Raw genomic sequence first — 20,058 nt, forward strand, 5'->3', positions numbered from 1 at the left:
TTTGGTTAGATATTGTGAATTTCTCCTCCATAGAAATGGTTCCATTTTGCATTCCCACTAACAATGTATGAAAGTGCCTGTTTTCTCACAGCCTCTTCAACAGAGTGTATTGTCGAGCTTTTGGATTTTTGCAATCTTATAGGTGAGATGTAGTATCTTAATATAGTTTTAGTTTGATTCTCTTATTATGAGTGAAATTGAACATCATTTCATATATTTAAGAGCCATTTTATATCTCCTTTTGTGGTCATGTTTTTTGCCCATTTTTCTAGGACTTTTGGTCTTTGTTTTTCTCTTGATTTTTTTAAACTGTTTCGCATGTTAAGGATATTAGCCCTCCATCTGTGATATATATTGCAGATACTTTTCTCCCACTTTGGATTGATATAGTTTTAACACTTCCCATATAATCCTAATACACAGTTAGGATTGAGAACCACTAGGGTAGTTTAAACTGTGCAAATTGGAACTGCTTTTTAAAGGAGAACACATACAGAGAGGGACAGGCCTGAGGACTCAGTCGTGGGTATCACCCATAAATTGGGGCAGAAGAATGAATAGGAACCTGCAAAGGAGACAAAGTCATAGGTAGTGTATATAATGGAAACCAAGGTAGAAAAGAATTAATAGGAGGCAGGATTGGTCAGCAGCACTGATTACTGCAGCCATGAGGAAAAGGAAGAAGAGGTTGCTGGGTGTGGTAATGAGGTCCATACCCTTCTCACCAAACACCACTTCCTCCCTGCTCATTCAGGCTGAAAGAAGATTCTCCTGCGCTCTGAGTGATTTTGTCCAGTAGTATTGCCAGGGACAATAGGAGGCCTCTCCTGACAAACTGACAGAACACAGCCCAGCTGCATCACAACTAGGGTGTAATTATTCAGCCAGCAAATATTTAGTAAACTCCTATGAGTGACAGATACTGTTCTGGTCTTAGGATATCACAACAAAGACCTCATTCTTAACTTGTGCTTTTCTCTCACCTATGTCTAAAAAATTGGAGGTTTCTTTTACCCAAGTTTGTTTATCTGGTTTGTGATATAGCCACAACTCTGAGACAGACATGGCAAAGTCCTTTGAATTATTTAGGGAAAAACACTCTTGAAAAAAATGAAATCATTAGCACCAGCAAGAAGCTCTGGGTGAAAAATAGTCCTCTTGGTATAGATTACAAGTCTGTTCCCTGTCCTCTCCTTTCTCATAATCTCCCACTACTCTTCCACTTTTATTTTTGGTGACTGGTGGCTGTGGTTGGGCATAAAGGAAAAAGCATTGATTGAAGGAGTCCTTCTTGGCAGTGGCCTCTGGTGTTGTTTTTTTAAAAAACAACAGTCTTATGAGGAAGGGGAATAGTTCCTTCAACCTTGATGGGGATTGAAAAGAAGACATCAGCAGATGAACAGTTCCTGTGCCCAGAACTGTCACCTGTGGCATTCATATCATAGTTAAAGATACTCCTGATTCTCTCTATACTAGGAAGTGCAATTAGCAAAAATATTTTGTTGGTTTCTGTTTCTGTAATGTGTTCTCAAAGCCAACTATAAATAAGACCTGCTGTACTCCTTAAGATCCAAGTGAAAGTCTGTGTATGTGAGTATTCCAATGAGCCTGGCTCAACCACTGCTTTACTGTTCTTGTCATCCAAGCAGAAGGCTTTATGTAACTTTGGGATAGACATGTAAGTGGAAGCATAAGCCATCTCTTGATAACTCTTCTTCCCTGCTATGGACATTAGGCTAGGATTGGTCAACAGAAGCTTAAACATCTGGTCAGCTCAGTCCTTTGGGGTGGCTGGTGTTTTATAGACAACCCATGAAGATTGATTGGGCTTGTAACTGAATTAGCCAGATGTGTGGGCATTGTGTGCCCTTTCCTCAGCCTCCCTTCAATGTTGTTAGATGGAAGCAGACATGAGATTAGCATGTTTGAAGATGCTGCGTTTTTAGTGCATGAACAAAAGCTGTCGCCTTCTGCAGAGACTGTGGCTCTGCCCCAGACGTCAGCAGTATAATTATGACTGCTAAATTCAGCCCAGACCCCAGGCTCCGCTGCCTTGGTCTCAGCTGTCATTTGCAGGAGGGGGTGGGGGGTACTGAAGCCCAGGGACCCAGGCGCTTATTATAGTCCACTTTGAACTCTGCTTTATTCAGAGCCTTTCCCTTGCTACTAACAATTGTTCCGGTTGCTTTCTGGTCACAGAGCCTGCTGTCACCTCTGGGGATAGTCTGTGCTGGATTGTGGGGAGAGGGAGAAATGGGGCTGGCCTTCTGAAAGCCCATGACTTCCAGGAAACTTGCCCAAAATGAAACTGAGCTGATAATCCTCATACTCACAATGCCTATGTCACTTACTATTTAGAGCATTATCCCTCATCTAGAAGGCCCTACCTTAGGTTTGCATTGAACAGAAATCCTTGGCAGGAATTTTTGCTTTTGCCCTTTTCCCCACCTAATTCTCTATGTGAAGTATCTTTGAATATCTATTCCCCATTTCTTTTCTATCCAGACTGGCCTGCATATTTGTCTTAGAACAAACTGGTCGTTTTCATGTCTCCAGTACTCTGCTGGTGCTTAATATTCTGTAGACATCTCATACTCAGTGTATCCAAACCCAGCCCTCCTCAGTCTTTCTTCCATATTTTCTGTTTAGTGAATGGCACCATCATCTACAGTCACCCAAACAAGAATCCTATATAATAAAAGGCTAATATGTAAATCAACTGAACGACCGGTTGCGATGATGCACACTGACCAGCAGGGGGCAGACGCTCAATGCAGGAGCTGCCCCCTGGTGGTCAGTGTGCTCTCACAGGGGGAGCGCTGCTCAGTCAGAAGCCAGGCTCACGGCTAGAGAGCACAGTGGCAGTAGCAGGAGCCTCTCCTGCCTGCAGCCCTAAGGATGTCCACAGGGAGTGGGCCTAAGCTGTCAGTTGGACATCCCCCAAGAGCTCCTGGACTGCGAGAGGGCGCAGGCCAGGCCGAGGGACATCCCCCTCCAATGCACGAATTTCATACACTGGGCCTCTAGTATATTATTATAAGTAAGTCAGTTGACTTTGCCTTCGCTTTCCATTAAGCCCATCTTTCTTAGACTTTTCTCCCAAGTCCAACCTCTTTCCTCTGTCCCCACTACAGAGGGGACCAAATTCGGACTTTATCATCTCATCTGGACTAGTGTTAACAGCCTTCTAGTTGATTTCCCTATCTCCAGGCTCTCCTTCAAACCAGCCTCTAGCCTGCAAAACCCTGTCTCCCTTGTTTGAAAACACTCAGCAGTTCCCAGTACCTGTGAGATTAGCCCAGTTGTCTAACCCAGCATGCAAGTCTCTGCATCCCGCCATGAATCTTTCACCTTCCTTTCTCCAAGTGGGCCTGGGGAGACGAGAACTGCCACAGGCCCACTCAGCTGCTCACTCCCTAACTTGGAGGTTTTCCTGCCTCCAAACCTTTGCTTGTTCACTTTTCTCTATCTGAGATGCCCTTTCCCCACTTCTCCACCTATCAAACTTTTACTTCGTCTTCAAGAGCCAACTCATTTACTAATATGTAGCTTTTGTATAACTTGCCCACATAAAGAATCACTTCTGCCCTATTTGATTTGGCTCAATGGATAGAGTGTCGGCCTGCAGACTGAAAGGTCCTGGGTTCGATTCCAGTCAAGGGCACATGCCCGGGTTGCAGGCTCAATCCCCAGTAGGGGGCATATAGGAGGCAGCCAACCAATGATTCTCTTTTATCATTGATGTTTCAATTTCTCTCTCCCTCTCCCTTCCTCTCTCTGAAATCAATAAAAATATATTTTAAAAGAATCACTTCTCACTCTGTTCCCCACAGCAATTTTGGGAGACTTTTTATTGTTTTAAAGATTACAACTGAAGCTTCGAAAAAACAGAGCTTAGCATTTATCTCCTCCTTACACACCCTCTACCCCCCTGCTTCTCTGATTCTGCTGCCAGTAGCCCTAGCCAGGTCTCTAACTTGGGAAGGCCACCCCAGACTCCTTTCTCTCTGCTAGATGGGGTGGCTGGCTCTCTGCTCAGTACCTCATTTTTACACGTATACCATTGGTGAGACACTGTAGGAAGGAATGCTTAATAATGGCAAACATAATAAAAATAACAATAGCTATTGTTTATTGAGTTCTTACTATATGTATCAAGCTCCGCGCTAAAGCTTTTGTGTTTTTTAATACTTAAAATGACTCTGAGTTTGATACTCCTTTTATCTATAAACAAATGCACACTAGGCTATTATGTAACTTGCCCAAGTTCCACAACTGGTAAGTAGTGGAGCTATCATGGTATATCTGTGACTATGAGCAGAATTTAAGAGCAGAATTCCAGTCGGTATCCCCAGAGCCTACACAGGATCTAGCAAAAAACAGGTGCTCCAGAATGTTGGTTGGTTGGTTGGTTGATTGAATGAATGAATGAATCCATGTTCTTCCATTGAACTTGACTTTAGGCTTAAGGGGAACTGGCTGAGCATCTGTAGCTTATGCCAAGAAAAATGGATTTTGTCTCATCTCCTAATGCCCAGCTGTACACAGACATGTTCCCTCCCACTCAGTAACAAACTGCCTGGAACTCTTTCCTGGCTCATATTTACAAGAGAATGTGATAAATTCCGTATTGATCTCTCCTGTTCCACTGTAAATTTTGCAAAAGATGATTAAATAGAGCAATAGAGTCTGCAGGCATTGTGGCTCAATATGTTGTGGAGTGGCGTATCGACCTCCTCCATCCAAAGGCAGCCAGCGCCTATCCCTGCTGCCCCAGACCAGTAATTAAAATCCTGTGAGACTGGGATTTAAAATCCAATCATATCCCTGAATCAAGCCTTCTAGCCTCCCCATGTGACGAGTGCAATAAGGTAACGGCAGGAGCATGTTTATGTCTGTGCTGAAGCAGTCCCCATAGGGTGGGTAAGAAATGGAGAGTTGGGTAGCCCTGCTGGCTAAATCACTTCACCCTGACACCACAGCCACTTGTTTATGTACCTACAGATTGTCTTACAAGTCCCAGCCAAAGACCAAATTCAGACAGAGCAAAATATCATGCACACAAAAAATCACAAACTGTGTTTCAGTGTACACTTCTATCCCCACAGCCAATAGTTGCTTTAAACAAGTAATTTGGCTTTGATTAAACTCCTTATGGCCTTTAGTAGCCAAATATGTGTTTGAATTTCCACAGGAATGCTTTAACCTAAACTGAAGCCAACCTTCTATGTGCTGAGGCCTGTAATCAAGGCACAAGCCTTGAAATAAACTTTTCCATCTCCTCCCAGCAGGATCAGGAGCTCCTTGAGAGCAGGAACAGTGTCTTCTTATTTGCTTTTGAATCCCTAGCTCCTAGCACAGTAACCAGATGCATAGCGGGATCTCAAAAGGTATCTTTGAATGAATGAACAAATACAAATGAACAATCTTGGAAAACCTCTGTAAACTGATGTGTAAGTAGCAGACCTACCAAGTGATCATCCACTCAGTGCTGGGGAATCCATTTGTTCCTGAGGTTGCTCAGCTGCTATCTTTGGATGTTCTCATGGTTAGAAATTTCTTATATTTGGCCAAAATCTGCCTCCAAGGGTCTTAATTTTATCATTGAGTGTAATGTAGAATGAATCTAATCCCTATTTCACATTCCATTGGCCTTTCAAGTACCTGAAAATGCAGTCATGTTCTCCTGAGCTATCTTTTCTCCAGCCTGCAGCTCCAGGTCCTTAAGCCATTGTTCTCACATGGCTCTAAACTCTTTTCTATCTTGATCACTCTTCCCAAAACAATCTTCACTTTGTCTCTCTTCCAAAACCCATTTATCTCTATTAATTTTCATCTCATTGGTTTCAGCTTTTAGTGTCAATCTTCCAACAGTCGTACTTGGTACCCTTCCCACCTTAATCTGATATCTGCAGATCTGATGAACAAAACATCACTGTGAAAATCTGTGTCAGGGATAACAAGCTGATCAGGACCAAGCGTATTTGTTGCCACTGGAAACTTCCTTCCAGATAACCTCTGGTCTGTCAGTCACTACACCCCACTGCCACTGCCGCTACTCCCCCTGCTGTTCCCTCCACCTGCTCCCTACCCTGGCCCCAGGTCTGCTTAGTCCACTAGTCACTTACTAACCCTTCACACTGTCCTAGCATCCAGCTCACCTTTCTCCATCGTGTTTTCAGGGTTGTCCTGAGACATCCCATCAATTGTCTGATGAAGTCCACATTTGCCCTAACTGCACCTGATTGAGCTAGGTAATCTTGATAAACAAAGGGAATGAGTTTAGTCTGGCATGACTTGGTTTCCATGAAACCATCCAGATGCCTAGTCATCACCATTTCCTTTTCTAGGCATTCACAAAGCATCGTTAGTAACACTCTGATTCTGGAGACAAGACACATATGTATGAAAAGTGTATGATCAGATATGTGCTTTAGTGATTCAAAGGAGGAATTGATCCATATAGACAGGTGTGGTCTAAGAAAACTTAAAGGTATGGAAATTAGAGCTGGGCTTTGCAGAATGTAGGGTCTGAGTGGTAGGCAAAGGGGAGTTTGGCACTACTGAAGAGAACAGTAATAGCACAGTGTTGCCCAGTCCTTCAGGTCAGCACTAGAACTGAAACCTCGGAAGGGTGGCCCAGGACAGTGCAGGTGGATAGGGAAGAGCCCTGGACTGGAAGGCCTGGGTTCTAGTTTATGCTCTTCCACAGTCTCTGTGACCTTGGTCTTTAACCTTCCCTTCCCCAGTCTTTTTATCTTAGTGCTTGCTTCTACTCTTCTCCAGGTAATGCTATGATTTCCCATCTCCTCAGCTACACAGTGTGTGGCTCTCTTATGGTGGTGGTGGGTCATCATCCTTATCTTCTTGTCCCCCTACATCACACTGTATTGTCATTGTTTATCCCTGTCTGTTTCCCACCAGTCTGGGCTCTGCTCAAGGGCAAGAGTCAGTCTGATTCCACAGTGTGTCCAGCTCCTGGCCCAGCTGCAGTGGGTTTTTATGGAATGACTGGATCCAGCCAGGAGGCAGTAGCTCTCTGTTTCATGAACTTTAGAAATCCACCTACGTGAAGGCAATTGATCCTACGCTACTATGTCCATTGGAGAGTTAGGACTTTGGATGACTTTCTGAGAGTTCAGTATATGTGGGTCACAATTCACCTGGACCCAGATAGGGAAGCTCTGGTGTGGGGGAAAGGCGTTCCATTTTGTACCCTTTCTACTGTCTATCCCAAACTTACCTCTAGAAATCCCCCTATCTTGGCTTTGGAGCATCTGAGCACCCTGGAAGATAAAGATTATTTTCCCCTCTTTTTGAGTCATTAAGCCTTTGGAAGATAGCGTTATGTAGTGGAAAGCCAGACCTCGCTTCTTTTTAAAAAGCAAACAACTTTTTATTATGTAAAATTCCAAACATTTACAAAAAGAATAGTATAATAAATTCCTGCTTTAAATCTCAGCTTTGCTACTTATTTGCTGTGTGACCGTGGGCAAATTATTTTAGGTCTCTGAGCCTCTATTTTCTCAGAGTCTTTGTTTGATGAATAATTCAGACACTGTGTATAAAAGCCTTATACCCAGCAAATGTTAGCCCATTTCTTTTCACCAGACTCAGTTAAATCATCTGTAAAGTGGAAAAAATAATACTTCCCCTGCTTTGTTCACCAAATTAAGAATTAAATGCATGGAAGTAGTTGGCACAGGGTATGGCACATAAAGTGCCCAGTAAAGGTTATTGGTTATGAGGCATGACTTGGTACAGGTGCACATGTACCTGTGTGTACATATGCTAAGAATGCTCAGTGGTGTGGTCTGTGATAAAAGTTCAGGATAAACCATCAGGACACCGGGCTCTCTTCCCACTTCTGCTGTGCTTCGTGCAGCATTGTGGTCAGGGCTCTTCTCTCTCACCTTCAGACTCTGGAAATACAGAGGGAAATTGGTCCATCTCTGACCTGAGGAGCTAAGATATAGATTGTGAACTGGGATGAATTCCCAGGAAAGGGAAGTAACAGGAAAGACAACAGGAGCCCAGGGACAAATGGAGAACACTGAGAGCTGAAGGCGTGGGGAGGTTTCTCAGAGAGGAACCCTTGAAGAATACGTAATCAGGAGACAGGGGATAGGGTTCCAGGCAGGAGGGGTAGCCCAAACAACAGTGTGGGGACAGGGCAGGTGCATGGCTTCTCTGATGTGGTGGGTTATTGACTCTGACTGCTTCCTTGATGAGAGTTCACAACCAAAAAGAATAGCTGGCTCTGCACCTCTAATCATAGGAAAGATTTCCCTCATATTCAATAAAAACATCTAATTGGAGATAGTAAGCAGACTGTTGAAGTAGTGAAAATCAGGGTGAAGGTGCAAAAGGAGCTAGCAGTCAAAATAGAAAGGGAGAGGGGGTGATTACAAAGGACATTGTATAGCCCATACAATCCTTTTTGTCAATCATTTTTTTAGCTTTTTATCTTCTTCGGTCCAAAGAAAACCCCTAGAGGTGGGCAGGGCAGCAATCATTACCACCAGAGAAGAGAAGCAAGTACCCTAGATCACACAGCCAGGGAGTAGTGACCCCTACCCCACCGGCTCCCTGCCCAGTGCTCTTTTATAGGGCTGGGAGCCAGCTGCATGTAGGGGCAGGGTGAGTCATGGAAACTGCATTAGGACTGTGGGGTGGGAGGAGCTGACAAAGCTGTGGGGGGTGAGTATGCAATATTATTGATAACTAGAGGCCCAGTGCACAAAATTTGTGCATGGGTCCCTCAGCCAGGCCTGTACCCTCTCACAATCTGGAACCACTGGCTCCTAACTGCTCACCTGCCTGCCTGCCTCATCACCCCTAACCACTCTGCCTGCCTACCCCATCACCCCTAACCACTCACCTGCCTGCCTCATCGCCCCTAACCACTCTGCCTGATGCCCCTAACTGCTTGCCTGCCTGCCTGCCTGCCTGCCTGATATCTCCTAACCACTCAACTGCCTGCCTGATCGACCCTAACTGCTTACCTGCCTGCCTGCCTGATTGCCCCTAACCACTCGCCTGCCTGATCACTCCCAACCACCTCTGCCTTGGCCCCCGCTACCACGGTTTCATCAGTAAGGAAGTCCAGAATGACATCCAGAAGGTTGTGCGGCTGTTCAGTCTAATTAGCATATTAGGCTTTTATTAATGTAGATAATAGCCTAAGATATTTGTATAAGGCAGTTTCTGTTGTGTGTTTTTTAAAGCCTCTTATACAGATTGTCATCTTTGATATTCACAGAGGTAGACAGAGGGCCTGGACAGGGTAGGGTCAAGGGAGGAGGGAATAACAGGCCTCCTCCCCCTCCCGGCCCCCAGCTTAGCAATGAGAAGATGTGAAACCTTCCCCTTCCTCCCTCCCTCACAAATTTCATCACTCTTGCCAGGAAGGGCAAGTGGGCCTCTCTCTCCAACCTCTTCCCCCCGACAGAGCATCAAGAATGTTAGAGTCTAACCTGACCTAATCTGCCACCCAGGCAGAGAGGTATCTAGGACCAGTAAAGAGACTAGGGATTTTGGCATGGTCACACACTTGCAGTCAGAAGGCTCTTCTGGGCAGAAAGAACAGCCATGTTGTGTGTGGCCTCAGAAGATAACACCTATAAAAAGCCCATTGGTTTGGTAAATGTTACTGAATACCTAATAAGTGCTGGGTAGCAAGGATAAGCAGTGAATCAGACATGGTCTCTAGCTTCTAAGAGCTCCAAGTCTTGGTTGCAGGCAGACAATTTTAACACAGCATGATTAGTGCAGTAAGATAGAAGCAGAAGGGCCCATGGAAGCACAAAGGATGGGGCGGTAGGAAGATAAGGAAACTTTCCTGGAGGAGAAACCTAGTTGGGTCTTAAAAAATGAACAGGTATTTGCAGGAAGACCAGGGTGGGAGTGGGGTTGGAGAGAGAGGTTGGGGCTCATATGAAAAGGATATACGCTTAGTTTAGTGGGGAAAGTTCTTGAAGGGCCATGAACTTGGGACTTGGTTCTGGGCATGTTCAGGGAAGCCAGGTGACCACCTGTTCTGGATGTAGTAGAGTGGAGTCACTTCTTAGGGAGCTGGGAGAGCTCACTATTAATGTCTTTTTCCTCTTGGGAAGTCTGTGATTGTGTCAAATCAAAGGCAGGTGCTGTGCCGGAGAAGAGCACTGGGCTTCCTGGGCCCCGGTGGGCCACACCTTCTCTCTCACCAACACAATTTCCACTGCCTTACCCTGCCCTGGGTGATGAGACCCAAACCAGTCACCCTACCAGCCAGGACCCATGAGCACCCACACCACACCCTACCTTCCTGGCTCAAGCCCTATTGACAGATCCCCCAGAATCTGAAGGAATTCAAGACAAATGGTTAAGAGGATGGAGTTAATAAAATTTGAAAAATTGAGGCCTGTCACTCCACTAAACTTTTTTCAATACCACTGACAGAAACATATTTCCCCAATGAGTGACCTTCCACAGCTGTAGCGGGCAGCGCAGCCGCAGCAGTGCTGCCAAGAAGCCAGTCTGCTATTTATCAAATATTATAAGCTGGGACACACTAATCTGGAGCAGGGAGAGGAGGGGAGGGGTCCTGCACTACACTGCCTGGGGTGCTCCAGGTGTTGGCCCCAGCCCCAGACAGCCAGTGGGAGGTGACGGATGGCCTGCGATTAGCACTCCCCACCTCCATCCAGCCCTCTCACTTGCTCCCAGAGGCCTGACCCTCTAGACCAGCTGCTCAGCCTGGAGAGGCCCTGGGTGGGAGGCAAGGGGAGGTCAGGCCAGGGCACGGGCCATCCTGATGCCCCCGGAGAGGGCAGGCGGGTGAGGCCCAACATGGTTATTTATTGGAGTGTAATGGTTTGTGGCCGTTGGTCGGGAAGGTGAAATCGATCAGTTGTAGAAGTCAGGTTCTATCAATTATTACAGCAATTAGTCAAGTCAGAACATCAGAGCAAGAGTGTGGGGGCTGGGGGTTAATATTAGATGGACATTACCCATGGTGCCCCTGCCTCAGCCTTCCTAAAGTGGGAGCAGACGTGCTACCCTGAGGCTCCAGAACCTTGGGGAAACTCTACTGGCTTCCCCTCTCAGAAGTGGCTGGGGTGGAGCCTGACTGAGAGCTTCCTGGTCTAGAGATAGGCCCAGCACTGCTTTAAAAGGCATCTCTGTGCTGGCTGGCCCAGGTGCAGGGATGTCCTACCTGTCCCCATCCCATTCTTTATGAGAAGTGACACAGCTCCTACTAGAAATTACTCAGTGGCCAATGTTTATGGCACACATTTTTCATTCTGTAAGCAAATATAGATCACTGACAGCACTTGTTTGAAGTGGTTAATCTCACGCTCAGTTCTCCCACTGTCTTTCTCTCTCACCTTGTCTTTCTTTTTCCTCTCCCCTTCTCTTTCCCATTTTCCCCCCTCTTCCATTTCTCTTCTCTTTGCCCCTCTTGTCTTTCCCTTCTCGGTCTCTCTCTTATCACCCTTCCATTCCAGCCCATATCTAGTGACAGAGCTCCCCTTGAAGCTGCCAAAAACACCCTCCTTACTAGGAAGGCTATACTTTATCCTGTAAGCAGTGAAAAGCCACTGAAGGATTTTTCAGCAGGGATGTGTCCTGGCCGCCCAGATGGTAGTGTGAAGAATTGGAGTTAAAAAAAATCTGGGGTGGGTTTGACTCCTGGTCTAAAGAAATAACCAACTTTGTGACCTTATTTCAGTTCTTTGTACCCAGTTTCCATGTCTGTAGCATGGGAATTTTAATTTCTAACCCTCAGGATGGTTGTTAGGATTAAATGATATAATATATATAAAGTGCAGAGCACAGTGCCTGGCATACAGTAAGTGCTTAGTAAATACCAGCAGCTATTATCACCACTTCTAGATATATGTCCAAAAGACATAAAAACATACATCCATGTAAAGATTTTATACAGATGTTCATAGCAACATTCATAATGGCTAAAAGGGGGAAACAACCCAGATTAATATTAGATGGACATTACCCATGTAATATTAGACAGAGATATTAAAACTGAGATATAATAATTCACATACCTTTTTGAAGTATGCTACAAATATTACATGGGTAATGTCCATCTAATATTAATATTAATAAATGTTTGCTATTGCTAATAAGTTTAAAAGGCACAATCAGATGTCCAACAACCCAGATGTCTATCAGCTAGTGAGTGGATAAGCAAAATGTGGTATATCCACACAGTGGAATATTATTCAGGTATAAAAAGGAATGGAGTACATGCTACACTCGTGTAGTAGCATGAATAATATATGCTACAACATGGATGGACCTTGAAAACATTATGCTAAGTGAAAGAAACCAGACACAGAGGCCACACATTGTATGATTCTATTTATATGAAAGGTCAAGTATAGGCAAACCTATAGAGACAGTAGACAGTGGTTGCTGGGGTTGAGGGAGATGGGGAGAGGCGGGTAGCCTTTGATAATGGTTATGAGGTTTATTTTTGAGATAATGAAAATGATCTGGAATTAAGATAGTGGTAATGGTTTTACAACTTTGTAAGTATATTTCAAACCACTGAATTGTATACTTCAAAAAGGTATGTGAATTATTATATCTCAGTTTAAAATTATATGAATATTCTGTAGCAAATTCCTATTAGAAAATAGGATTGTGTATAAAAGTATTAATTGTGTTATTGATAATAAGTTTCCTGCACTCTGCCCCTTTCCCCTCTTCCTCCCACACCTCTTCCTTGCAGCCCAGGCAGACAGCACATGTAAATGCTTAATAAATGTTTGCTATTGCTAATAAGTACATAAGTTTTTAAGAAGCAGAAAGCTTCTATAGCAGTGATGGGCAACCTTTTGAGAGTGGTGTGTCAAACTTCGCCAAAAAACTGAGCATAACTCGGGTAGTGTGTCACTTTGAGGAAAAAACATTATTTCACGATATTTATAGTTTAAATAACATAAATGTATAATTGTTATATATAATTATATTTAATAAACCAAAAACTAAATATTTAACTTACCTGCTTAGTGACTTCTTTGTTCATCCGTCAGTCGGTTTCTTTTGTTGGTCTTGATATTATTTAGCTTGTGTGGGGTGCCGTGAACTAAGATAAGTGAGGGGGAGGGGGAGTTCTTTAACTAACCTGCCTATTAGTGCACCTTTTTTGTTGCTGAATTTCATTAGCTAAATCTTCAATTGAAGGTTGGTATTTTGTACACTTCAGGCCCAAGCAAGCTAACTTCATCTGTCAATCTGTTTCTTTTGTTGGTTTTGATATTATTTAACGCTGAGAATAAGGCCTCACAAAAGTATGGAGAGGGAAAAATTGTGAGTAAAGCCATTGCTATATTTTTCAGGGTGCTAAAAGTGTCTGGTAGTCGGTTCCAGGCACTCCAAATTTCCTGTTCATAGTGGCACTCCTCTTTATTCTCCAAGCGGCACCTTTCCAGATTCTCAAGCTTTGACCTCAAGTCGACAAACACCTGAGCCCAGATACTGTCTTGAAATTCTGCAAGTTGCATCTCCAAATCATCAATTTGCATCCATTGGAAACCATTTAATTCCAAACTACTGTAGACTACTACATCAGGATACTTAATTATTTTCATGGTCTGTTCTAGACTTCTAAATTGACTAAATCTATCACTAAACTGGTCAAGTAATGTGTCTAAAACATGCTGGTACTTCATATGCAATGGTTCCATTTCATTTTGTACAGCTGCACTGGCCTTCTCAAAATACTTTGTTACTCGAGGAAAATACTTATAAGTTTTAGTTTCTACATCTCGCTTGAAAATTTTAACTTTACTTTCAAAAGCTTTTATGTATCCAAACATAACGTCAATACTTTTACCAAAACCTTGTAACTTTAAGTTCAGTTTATTAATATGAACAGAGAGATCTGTAAAAAACATCAGGGTGTTGACCCACTTATCATCATTAAGCTGAGGAAAGTTTCCCAGATCCTTATCGTCAAGAAATACCTTAATTTCTTCAAAGCACTCCACAAAGCGCTCAAGAACTTTGCCTTGGCTCAGCCATCTTACATTATTGTACATCAGCAGTCCACTGTAGGTGGAATCATCCTCCAGTAAAAGTGCCGAAAATTCTCGCTTGTGAAGGGGGCGAGCAGCTATCAAATTAACTATTTTTGTAACAACTGACATTAAGTCGTTTAAGTCGGTGAATCCTGTCTTGGCACATAAAGCCTCCTGATGGATAATACAATGAAAAGGCACAATCAGATGTCCAATAGCTTCTGTAAACAATTTGACAAATCCAACTTTTTCCCCCCCCATATTTGGTGCCCCATTTGTCGTCACTGACACAACTTTAGAGATATCAGTGCTTAGGTCACGAAATGTTTGAATAACAACCTTACATATTTCGCTTCCTGATTTACTTGTTGACACTGATACTAACTTTATCAACTCTTCTCTCATTGTGAGACTATCAGAATATCGACCAATAATGGCCAACTGAGCATGTGATGTGACATCAGTAGTTTCATCAACAGAGATCGAAAAACATTTACACTTCCTTATGTCTCTCTTTAATTGATGTTGTACATTTGTGTTCAGTCTCATTATTCGGTCTTTTATGATATTTCTACTGAGTGGTAACTCAGATATTCTCTTAATAATTGCATCTTTATTCTGCATATCGTGAAATAGAACTGGTGCACATCTTAGGAGAGTTTCTTTAATAAATTCTCCCTCACTGAGCGCTTTTCCATGCTGAGCTATAGAGTGAGCATTGCTCAAACTTGCAGATGTTAAATTTGTAGAGCCTTTCATAAATTCAAGGATGGAATTAGATTGGCTCTTATAAAGGTGTAGCTGCCTGGAAATGTATTCCTTCCTTTCATCCTCACTTTTTTCCAAGAGCTGGGAATGATTAGTTTCAAAATGTCTATTTATATTCCACGTTCTGCTTACTACCATTTCAGTATGTAGAACGCAAAATGATCTGCCATTTTTTTTCTATAAAGCCATACATCTCGGTCCATGCTCTTGAAAGGGTCGGCCACTGCTACTATCACTTCCTTTACTTAACCTTAGTTTTTTATTTTTTGGGTTCTCCATCAGGGGGGCAGTGACAGAAGATAGAATTATAGATAGCTTGTTAGGCCTGCAGGCAATTAGGGGTTAAGTAGCCTAATTAACCACAAAATGGTGCATATAACTGTCTTTTAGGAAAGGGCAGGGTTAATAGGCAGAAATAGGGGTTAATAAGGATGCACAACAGTAATAGTGGTGAAATGGAGTCTGCACTGTGGAGCAAGATGGTGTTCCTTATGTGAATTAAAATGGCTGCCGCTATTTCTAATGGCAGGAAACGGCACCCATAGCATGCCACAAACCCTCGCCTCTCCCAGCCTCTCCCTCAGTTATCTCAGTAATGATGGATTAGAAATCCATGACACCCCAGAACAGTAGATAATGGTTGCTGTGGTTAACTGTTATTTGGTTACTGGTAATGGCAGAGCCCCCAGAGATGCGTCCCCCACTGCGTTCGCTGCTCCCTGCTCTGCCAGCGGAAGTGAGGGCAAAGATCCCGGCTTAACTGGAAGTCCCAGAACTAAATGCTCTGTGCCGGACTTCTGTTGTTTTGGCCTACAGACCTCCAGCACAGAGTGTCTAAATGTTTCATCTGCGACTAGAGTCTTGGAGTTAGACTCTAACTCCAAGAGACTCTAGTCGCAAATGTTTCATCCTCAGGAGCACCAAATGTTTCATCCTCCGCTGAGGCGGCCGCGTGTCATCAGAAATGGCTATGCGTGTCAGTGCTGACACGCGTGTCATAGGTTCGCCATCTCTGTTCTGTAGGAATGGGTTTATATCTATACTAATAAAAGGGTAATATGCTAATTAGACCAGATCGACCGGATGTCTTCCAGACGTCCGACTTCCTTCCAGACAAAGCCATGGTAGCGGGGGCTGAGGCAGAGGCACTTAGGGACAATCAGGCCGGCGCGGGGGAGCAAGCAGTTAGAGGCAAGGCAGAGGTGGTTAGGGGCAATCAGGCTGTCAGCAGAGCAGTTAGAGGTGATCAGGTCAGCAGGCAGAGGCAGTTAGGGGCAATTAGGCAGGCAGGCAGACGAGCAGTTAGGAGCCAGTGGTTCTGGATTGGAGAGGGTGCAGGCCAGGCTGAGGGACCCCCCCACCCCTGTGCACGAATTTCGTGCACTGGGCCTCTAGTTATGATATAAATGTTTCCACAGTCTGGGATTGAGAAATGCTGATTTTTAACAAACAGTGGCGGGACACACTGACAGCCTTACCTGTGTATTTAATGTCCCCAGCCAGCCAGATACATTCTTATGGCAGAGACTGCATCTTAACCTTTCTTTACTTCTTAGACAACACTTCCCTAGCAAGAAAGATCAAGGAATGTTCTATTTAACACATAGTTCTTGACCATTTGCTGTGTTCAAGGCACAGCTTTCCTCTCATGTTTCTCTCTTCCTGCCTTGAGAGGAGTGCCTTTGGAGCAGGACCAGTGATTCTTCTGTGTCCCCAAGCCCCACTCATTTAAAGTTTGCCAAATTGAATGGAATGGACAGTTTTTGAAGAGGAGAGTAAGGTGCTCAGACCTGGGCTTTGGAAGAGATTCTGACAGCCTGGGGGTGGAGTAGCCTTTCCTCCATAACTGCTAAGCCTTGCACACAACTGTATACAGGCTCGACAGCTGCTGGCACTTAAAAGAGAGAGAAGGTAGATGGATGACCCCAAGCAAGCTTAATCTTTTTGTCATACTTAAAGTTCTTTGTCTTCAAATCACAGGAACTAATTATTGGAGGGAAGGCTTGCCTATAAGCACACACTCAACAACAACTAGTATTGGTAAGAGCCTCGAACTGAACCTGGGCTGGCACAGCCAGGTTGCTGGGGATGGCCACGCCCTTCCAGAGGACTCTGCTGATTCTGGCAGGCAGAAAATGCCAGAGAAAAAAGAGCATTGAGAGAGAGGGGCCCACCAGCTGGTGTGGCTCACCTGTTGAGCATCGACCCAGGAACCAAGATGTCATTGGTTCGATTTCCAGTCAGGGCACAGGCCCAGGGTTTCAGGCTCCATCCCCAGTGGGAATCGTTGATGTTTCTCTCTCATCTCATCGAAGTTTCTTTTTTTTTTTTAAATCCTCACCCGAGGATTTTCCCATTGATTTTTAGAGAGAGTGGGAGGCACGAGGGGAGACACAGAGAAACCTCGATGTAGGAAGAGACATCAATTGTCTGCCTCCCGCATGCATCCTGACCAGGGAAGGGCAGGGATCGAGTCTGCAATCTAGGTATGTGCCCTTGACTGGAATCGAACATGGGACCCTTCAGTCTGCAGCCTGATGCTCTATTTTCTGAGCCAAACTGGCTTGGGCATCTCATCAAGGTTTCTATCTCTTTATCCCTCTCTCTTCCTCTCTCTAAAAATCAATAAAATATAAAATAAGTACAATTTAAAAAGTAAAACGTTTTTTAAAAAGGGGGGGGAGCAGAGAGCAGAAAGAAGGGAGCCTTTTCATTGTTATTTGGGACATTCTGTGCTTTAGAAAGGAACCCTTTTATATGATTTTTGTGAATGAATATTCATCTGTATACGAATGAGTTGGATAACAGGTTTGGCTCAGTGGATAGAACGTCAGCCTGTGGACTGAAGGGTCCCAGGTTCGATTCTGGTCAAGGGCATGTACCTTGGTTGTGGGTACATCCCCAGTGGAAAGTGTGCAAGAGGCAGCTGAATCGATGTTTCTGACTCTCTATCCCTCTCCTTTCCTCTCTGTAAAAAATCAATACAATATATTTTTTAAAAAAAATATTCATCTGTATACGAATGAGTTGGATAAGAGGAGTATTTTATTTATTGATTTTTAGAGAGAAACATTGTTTTGTTTCACTTATTTATGCATTCATTGGTTGCTTCTTGTATGTATCCTGACCAGATCGAACCCGCAACCTTGGTCTATCAGGGCAATGCTCTAAACTCTAAACAACTGAGCTACCCAGCTAGGACATAATGGGAGTATTTTAATGACTAAGGCCATTGTGGTAAAGTAATCTATATGTTTGGTACATTTGTTGGCATATTCAGCTGGTGTATTTGTATGTGCACAGCACACCTGTGTGCTTGTAACACATCTGTATGTGTGGTAGTATGTGTAGTATGTTTCTGTACATGTGGGAGCCCCAATACTCTGACCTCTGTGTCAGAGAGGGCTAAGAACTCTCCTCTCAGAGTAGCTTGACATGTTCTTCCCACCATTCTACAGCCTCTTAAGTTTTTGTTGCTCTACATTTCCACAGGCATTCCTGTCAATAAAATCAGGGTCCAATCCCACTGATTGCTCACAGAGCCTTGCTCACAGAGCCTCCGACCGCCCCTGACAACCTCTTTCTCCTCCTGCCAGGAGCCAATCCCCTACAGAGGAATGAAATGGGACACACACCCTTGGACTATGCCCGAGAAGGGGAAGTGATGAAGCTTCTAAGGACTTCTGAGGCCAAGGTAAGTCTCAGAGAAAGGAGAAGGCCTGAGGGCACTCTGTGAGGCATTTGATCTTTCACTCATTAAATTAGATCAGGCTTCACACTTCCCCTTAGGTGATTATTGTCTGTTGAAAACAAATCCAACCCCTAGTCTCATCAAGAATAGGAAACTGTTCCTGTCTTGAACCACTTTTTGCTTCTGAGGATTAACCATCAAATTTAATTTTTGAGATGATAGACCTCCTAGCTCAGTGATGGGCAACCTTTTGAGCTTGGTGTGTCAAGCTTCGCCAAAAAACTGAGCATAACTCGGGTAGTGTGTCACTTTGAGGAAAAAACATTATTTCGCAAATGTTTCATCCTCAGGAGCAGCAAATGTTTCATCCTCGGCATGCGGCTGCCTCAGCGGCCGCGTGTCATCAGAAATGGCTACGTGTGTCAGTGCTGACACGTGTGTCATAGGTTCGCCATCACTGTCCTAGCTCCTCTTCACAGGTGGGGAGCTAGTGAGACAAACTCTTCAGCCCAGGCCTCATGTATTCTATAGCCTCATCAGGTGATCTTTCCTATCACCACTACTCTAGAACCATTCTCTGACCCCTTCTCTACACACACACACTCCAGAGAACCGTAAACAGTCTGAGACCTCCCCCCAAACCTTCATCTTAATTTCATCCTCTCACCCAAACTTTCGAACTCCCTAAAGACTCCTCCCAGCCACCGAACTGTAGCTCAGGAACTACTTGGCACAATCCAAGAACTGGAATCACAAATCTCAGAGTTGGCAGGGACCTCGGAAATCATCAAGTCCAGTGATGGGAAATCATACCAAAGCCAAACCAAATAAGTCAGAGGAAAATAGAGCTGTTCTGGTTTAAGGAGAGGCAGGCCTATTCCTTTCCTGGCCTGTTCCTCCCCTCCTGAGCAGCCTCCTTGGAGGCTCTGCTGTGGGGCAAACATTTTAAATCTCTGAAATCAAATGAGTCATTTTACTTATAGATAAATTGGAGCCCAGGGGTGTGATGTGTGGCTTGCCTTTGATCCCAGAGTAAGTTAGCATCAAAACTGAAACTAATAGACTTGGACAAAGTAAGTTTAGTGACAGGACTGGAACTGGAAGACCTGGTTCCTAACCCTGTCTTATGCTCTTTCCAGCATCATGGAGTCTCTTGTTGGCAAAGTGGCTGAAGTGCCCTGAGATGATTCAGTGTAGCAGGTCCCACCTAGTGGCAAATACTCTCTGTCTTGAGAAAAAGCACTTAGGTCACTGCACTGAGACAGACAGGATGTAGGCTGTGATCCCAGCTCCATCACTTACTAGACTGGGTGACCTTGGGCTAGCACTTTCCCTCACTGAAGCTTGATTTACCTCTGTGAAATGAAAACATTGGACTAAATTGTTTCTAAAGTTCCATTCAATATATGATTGTCTGTGTGCCGGTCAGGATAAACATATTATGCTGTTGTAACAACCCCAAATTTCAGTTGTCTAAAAGAACAAAGATTTATTTTTGCCTCACACTGCATGTTCATTGTGGGTCGTGGGGAGGGGGAGTGAGGATGTGTGTGCTCTGCTCATTACAGG

General features: G+C 44.1%; 1 protein-coding gene across 2 annotated transcripts in view; it reads left to right on the forward strand.

The window, feature by feature from the left end:
- The window catches only part of CLPB (ClpB family mitochondrial disaggregase), a 161,361-nt gene that overhangs the window by 100,822 nt on the left and 40,481 nt on the right, over window positions 1–20,058 (forward strand). For both annotated transcript variants that reach the window (XM_008149929.3, XM_008149930.3), the window contains one exon: window positions 18,395–18,492. In XM_008149929.3, the coding sequence (XP_008148151.2) occupies window positions 18,395–18,492 (98 nt within the window). The remainder of the gene's footprint in view (window positions 1–18,394; window positions 18,493–20,058) is intronic.

The sequence above is a fragment of the Eptesicus fuscus genome, chromosome 13, assembly GCF_027574615.1.
Source record: "Eptesicus fuscus isolate TK198812 chromosome 13, DD_ASM_mEF_20220401, whole genome shotgun sequence".
In the NCBI taxonomy this organism is placed as follows: domain Eukaryota; kingdom Metazoa; phylum Chordata; class Mammalia; order Chiroptera; family Vespertilionidae; genus Eptesicus; species Eptesicus fuscus.